General features: G+C 43.4%; 1 protein-coding gene across 2 annotated transcripts in view; it reads right to left on the bottom strand.

The window, feature by feature from the left end:
* The window catches only part of Csnk2a2 (casein kinase 2 alpha 2), a 39,473-nt gene extending 33,008 nt beyond the window's left edge, over positions 1 to 6,465 (bottom strand). The window contains exons 1-2 of one of the 2 annotated variants that reach the window (XM_026777865.1): positions 6,353 to 6,465; positions 5,601 to 5,712 (exon numbers count right to left, since the gene is read on the bottom strand). In XM_026777865.1, the coding sequence (XP_026633666.1) occupies positions 5,601 to 5,712; positions 6,353 to 6,456 (216 nt within the window). In that variant the 5' untranslated portion in view covers positions 6,457 to 6,465. The remainder of the gene's footprint in view (positions 1 to 5,600; positions 5,713 to 6,352) is intronic. The other variant, XM_005345565.2, reaches the window with a different exon arrangement.
* Positions 6,466 to 6,471: the final 6 nt, after the last annotated feature.

Here is a 6,471-nt window from a genome sequence, read left to right as displayed (position 1 = left end):
CAGAGATCCGCCTGCCTCTGCCTCCCGAGTGCTGGGATTAAAGGCGTGCGCCACCACCGCCCGGCCTTACATTGCAATTCTTAACAGTAGCAAAATTAATTATGAAGTAGCAACAAAACAATTTTACGGTTGGGGGTCACCACAGCATAAGGAACTATATTAAAGGGGGCCTACAACAGGAAGAACTGTATTAAAGGGGTCACTACAATGGGAAGAACTGTATTAAAGGAGCCATTACAATGGGAAGAACTGTATTAGAGGGGTCACTACAATGGGAAGAACTGTATTAAAGGGGTCACTACAACGGGAAGAACTATATTAAAGGGGTCACTACAACAGGAAGAACTGTATTAAAGGGGTCACTACAATGGGAAGAACTGTATTAAAGGGGCCATTACAACAGGAAGAACTGTATTAGAGGGGTCACTACAACGGGAAGAACTGTATTAAAGAGGTCACTACAACAGGAAGAACTATATTAAAGGGGTCACGACAACAGGAAGAACTATATTAAAGGGGTCACTACAACGGGAAGAACTATTATTAAAAGGGTCACTACAACAGGAAGAACTGTATTAAAGGGGTCACTACAACAGGAAGAACTGTATTAAAGGGGTCACTACAACGGGGAGAACTGTATTAGAGGGGTCATTACAATGGGAAGAACTGTATTAGAGGGGTCATTACAATGGGAAGAACTGTATTAAAGAGGTCACTACAACAGGAAGAACTATATTAAAGGGGTCACTACAACGGGAAGAACTGTATTAAAGGGGCCACTACGACATGAGGAACTTAAAGGTTTACAGCATTAGGAAGGTTGAGAAGCACTGGTCTAAAGTACTTTGTAAGGTGGCAGCGAGAAGTATCAGCTGTCAAACCCAGAGACCTGAGTTCAATCTTGGAGACATTGTGGAAGGAGAGAATCAACACCCACAAATCATCTTTGAGTTTCACATATAACCCATGTATGCCTCCCCACACATAAATAAATGTGATTTAAAAAAAAACCACACACAACAAAAGCACTGACAAAAACACTGCTAAAGCTTCAAAGCAAGAAAGCAAAGCAAGCAGCAAGGCTGTCCATGTAAGCACAGCCTATGGGCACCAACACAGAACCTACTTAACTCTGGGTCTGCATCTAGTCCGACTTCTAAGCCTTTCTCTTCAGAAGAGTTACCTCAAACATCAGAAATAATTCCCTTTTACTTCCAGCAACTGCCTTTCTTCTCTTCCATACATGTCTCAACTTCCTCAGTGACATACAGATTCCTATTTACAGTGTCTGCACTAACTGGGTGACCCTAAGAAAGTCATTCCTTCTCTGGTTGCTGCTTTTAATAGGTTCTAAGCAAGTACATTCTGTGATTCATTCTGCTTAACACACATTAATCACACTCTCCACCTATGTCCCTATAATGTCAATATTACAAACAACTGTGGCCAGTTTACACATAATTTCTAATACTTTATTTTTAATGTTACTAATACTCTAATATAGTTTTTAAAAACTACTCTTTAGCCGGGCGATGGTGGCACACGCCTTTAATCCCAGCACTCGGGAGGCAGAGGCAGGTGGATCTCTGTGAGTTCGAGGCCAGCCTGGTCTACAGAGCTAGTTCCAGGACAGGCTCCAAAGCCACAGAGAAACCCTGTCTCGAAAAACCAAAAAACCAAAAAACAACTCTTTATACCATGAGACATTTGATAAAACTAGAAGTCAAAAAAAAAAAAAGGAAAGAAACCATCACTAAAGAGCTGCTTTAGGAAGACTGGTATATACGCTTAACTGAAGGATGGATGAGACCCACCTCAAAGGAGGAAGTATTTTATCACATGAAGACCCTACTATTTGGATATAACAAAGGTCATCAGCTGACCACTAAATCATTAATAAAGAGTTGTAACTAAGGCTAATCTTCCTATAAAGCCACTTTTTTTTTCAATTCACTTTTTATTTTATGTACATTGGTATTTTGCCTGCAGGTGTGTCTGTGTGAGGGCATCAGTTCCTCTGGAACAAGAGTTACAGACAGCTGTGAGCTGCCATGCTTCCAGGTACTCTGGAAGACCAGCCAGTGCTCTTCACTGCCGAGCCATCTCTCAAGCCCCTTTAAAGCCACCTTTGAAGAACACAAAATTTTGCCAGACAGTGATGGTGCACACCTTTAATCCCAACACTCAGGGAGGCAGAGGCAGGCAGATGTCTGTGAGTTTAAGGCCACCCTGGTCTACAGAGTTGTATTTTGCTTTGTTGTGGGGGAGGAGCGGGGAGTAATGGGGAGGGGTGGTGAGAACTGAGTCCAGGACCTCTAGCTTGCTAGGTTTGTGCTCTACAACTGAGCAACCACCTCAGTCCCAACAATATAACATTTTCAAAACAACCCTACAGACATGTTAAACATGTTTAAGACAAATTTTAATACCACCATTGCCTTAATCCAGAATTAATTTTGATGGAAGAGGGTAATGGGTAGCCAAGATGTTTATAATACAAAATAATGCTATGACCAGGAAGCCTTATATGAGGATTTCTAACCCACTGCAGCACTGGTTCAAAGTGCTCTGGATGTTTTTAAAAATTGTATTGCTCTTGACTTCTACTCAGGAAACAGTAGTTTAACTGAAAGCTCTCAAGGACCCCAGGAAGCACTGCGATCCATACACACGGGGAGTGAACACCAATGTTTTATTTCACTTCTGTGTACACCTTTCTAAGTGCCATAAAAGAACTGAAGACTTGACTGCTTATGATCAAGATGAAACTTTTGACATTAAAGCAGCTTTCTGCTTTTTTGCATAAACTTTTTAAAAATTATTTTCCCCCTTTCTCCTTAATACAATTTCTGACACTCCCACCCCAAGAAAAAAAAAAGAAAAATAGAAGACATTACTTCTCAAGGGGCGGTAGTGGCATAATCCCAGCACTTGGGATGCAGAAGCATATGGATCTCTGAGTTCAAGGCCAACCTGGTCTACAGAGCTAGTTTCAGGCTATACAATACCACCTTGTTTCAGGGGTAGGGTGGGGGGAAGACATGACTTCTCTATTCATTAGACTTGCGTACGTTCACTTTCCTACAATTAATTTAAAAAAAATCTTTGCTAAGAGTATTACCTTATAAAACTTTCACTAGCAGCTTTTCAATAGTTAAAGCCCCTGAACTGCCTCAATATACCTTGATCAATAAAATATTTAGAGATCTAACAATTAAATGAAATAAAAGTCCTCCATGATCACTCTGCATCCAACCATTGTGACTAAATAACAAAGACTGAAATAATGTCACTGAGCGCATACACCTTGTGTCTCAGTCACCACGTGCACATAAGTTCCTGCCTGCAGATTAAATACAGCAGGCGTGAAAAAAGGAAGCCTTTCCTAGACTACCCCAAACTGAGCAGCTGCACTGTACCCAAATATCACAATAGTAGGTATTAGTCATGACTTATTTGAGTTAGTACACAGAATTTGGAAATAAAGATCTTGTAAAGATCTTGTTCTTTTTGAAAAATACTTTAAATCCATTATAACAACAAAACTACAATATTAGTAGTTTTATACTCTACCCTTCAAATAAAATAAAACCTACATAAAAATGCCATAGGACTTTGACAAAGAAGTAAAAGGTGGTTCAGGCTGCCCTCTGAGAAAAACAAACACCTCATGAACTAAGGCATCAAAACCTCATGCTCGAACCCTGGAATTTACTCTGTTCAATGCTAAGATCCTATAATCCAATGCTGAAATGAACAGTCAGAGGCATGAAGAAATAGGAAAGAACTCTGGTGAAGGGTCATCTCAACAGTGATGTCAGGTACATTTCTTTGTGACTGGGTCTACCATTTGTAAAAAAAATAACTCAAAGCAGTTTCCATACAATAAATACGTGAAACCTCTTTAGTGCAGAGGAAAAACTCAAGCAACTAATCTCTGAAACTCTGCATAAGAACAACTGAAGGGCAATACTACAACGCTTCTCTAACAAACACACTGGAACTCAGACACATACCTGAGCGCTGTGCCCTTTAAAACACACCACACGAAACTGCACTTACTCTAAAAATGCTTTTGCACATTCAGACATTTCCCTGAAATTCTTTTAGATTTGGGAAGTCAATCAACTAAATGTGTGTATATTTAGATATTCCTAACTACAATTTGTTTTGCTTAGTCCTTAAAATTAAAATGTCTGGCCAGCCTTTAATCCTAGTGCTTGGGAGGTAGAGGCAGGCAGATCTCTTAAGAGTTCAAGGCCAGCCTGGTCTATAGAGCTGGTGCCAGAATAGGCTCCAAAGCTACAGAGAAATGCTGTCTCAAAAAACCAAGAGTATGAAGTAACTTCTATTAAAAACATTTATGTTTATGTATGTAATGAACTGTATGGTTTTCAGCAAGTTCCTCGAAGGAAACACTTCTCTGCTTAACGCCCCCCTCTATAACTACAGCCCTTCTGTGTACCAATCACATTTAGTGGGGCCACGCTCCCGACCTTCAACACTGCCACCTGATTCTCAGCCAGTGTTTCAGCAGCAGAGACACCATCACCTATCTTTACAGCAAAACTGCTGCTTTACCACTCACTAGGCTAGGCTGATCAGGAGCAAGACAGCAGCTGTTTGCTGAAAGGTGGTGTCCAGAGTGCTAAGATCAACTACAATTAGATGGGGACCACAGCAAGGCAGAAGCTTTTCAAACCCACATTTTTGTCCCACAGAACCTCCACTTAGGCCACTGTGAAAACCAGGCTCACGTGAAGCACACTGCTCTCTAGTGTTCTCGGTCTCTCACTGGTGACACACACACGTGATCTAACATGAAGAACCGCCCAGATCCTAAGGTGACATGCTCGTGCAGTAATGATCTGACAACATAAAGAACCGACCAGGTCCTAAGGATACCTTCCTGTATAACCTATAAAACATCATTTCATCTTCACCTGTGCAGAAACTTGTCTGACTCCTCAAGCTCATTAAGATCATGTCTTCATTTGAATGATAACAGCCCTATCTTTATCACCCGAGAGGGCTAGTCCTGCCATCCAGACAGCTTTGGCCCAGTTATTATTTCAGTGGCTAGAATGTACTCTTTTGTCCCAAATCTCTCTCTGACTGCCTGGCTTGCTCTATCCAGCCCACCTGAAATTTTATTGCGGAATGAAAGAGGAGTATCCACTGGGGGATCCTCTGCACTCTCGGCTTTACACTTATCTCGGGAGGACTCCAGTCTTCGGACAACTTTCTTTCTGGAGTAATTCAGAGCAGAGAATGACAAGTTCAATGATGAAGGAGCCCTGGACCAGCAGAATCGCCACACAAAATCTTTTTTCTTCTTTTTATGAATAGCTATTAATTCTGTATCAAATACAGCCCCTCTCACGAGTTGTTTGAGAAGCCCACAGTTTACAATTTAAATGTCCCTGGCCTAGCAAACTCAAGAGTTTAGACAAGCCGGCACATTTCCTCAAAAGTTTAGCGGAAATTGGTAGTGTTGCTGCAGGGTCATCCTCCAGGAGATACACGAGAGTTTGAATTACTCATTCTAGTCCTCTTGCCCTGTGGGGGGAAATGTTATATGCCATTCATAGGACACTCACCTTGAGAATTTTTACAACCACCCTCTCATTGTTGGTGATGTTAATGGCCTCAAATACTTCACTATATTTGCCCCGACCAAGTTTTCGAACCAGTTGGTAATCATCTTGATTACTGTGAAAGGCAAGAGACACACATAAATGCCAGGATTTGGGATTAGGCAAGCCTATGTGCACTATACATCTGTCCAGTTACTTCCATTCATCAAGCATTTGGAGGTGTCCCTATGTAACGCATCTACCCATTCCCTAAGTGAAAGTCATCCAGAAGCTTGGTTCCCTTCACTCTGCAGAGCTAACCCAACTGACTAGTTCTAACCTGGGGAGAAAGAGCAGCTACTGGGCCTTAAGGTTCACGTTAAGTGACCGAGCAGATCATCTACCCCTGGGGGTTCTGGGGTGTTCCCCTGCCCGCAGTTCCACAGCACCTGCCTCCCATTTTACACCCTCCAGGGAGCTACTGCTTGTTTTAGAGAATCTGCACATCTTTAAAAAATGTTCCTCCCACCCAGATCTTAACAGCTCAAGAGGACAGCCATGAACTTCCCATCCCACAGGAACCCCAAAGTGTGAGGGACAAGGACCTCCCCCACTCCTGACCCTACGTTTCTCCCCACCAGCTGCTGAGCCGGGGGCCTGGCGGGCAGGGGAGGCCGGGGACACGTGCGGCCGGAGCCGGGCCTCCCTGCCAGCCCCGAGGCCGAGCGGCCGGTCGGGTGCGGTTCGCGCGAGGGGGCGGCCGACGACGGCTTTACCCCCAGCTCGGGACGTGGGCTTCGTAGTCCCAGTACTCGCGGCTCCTCAGGCTGTTCACCTCGGCGTAGACCCGGGCCCGACTGCCCGCGGCCGGGCCGGGCATGGCGGGCGGGACCGG

Source organism: Microtus ochrogaster, chromosome 4, assembly GCF_000317375.1.
Source record: "Microtus ochrogaster isolate Prairie Vole_2 chromosome 4, MicOch1.0, whole genome shotgun sequence".
NCBI lineage: Eukaryota > Metazoa > Chordata > Mammalia > Rodentia > Cricetidae > Microtus > Microtus ochrogaster.
This window is presented reverse-complemented; position numbering and strand designations above follow the sequence as displayed.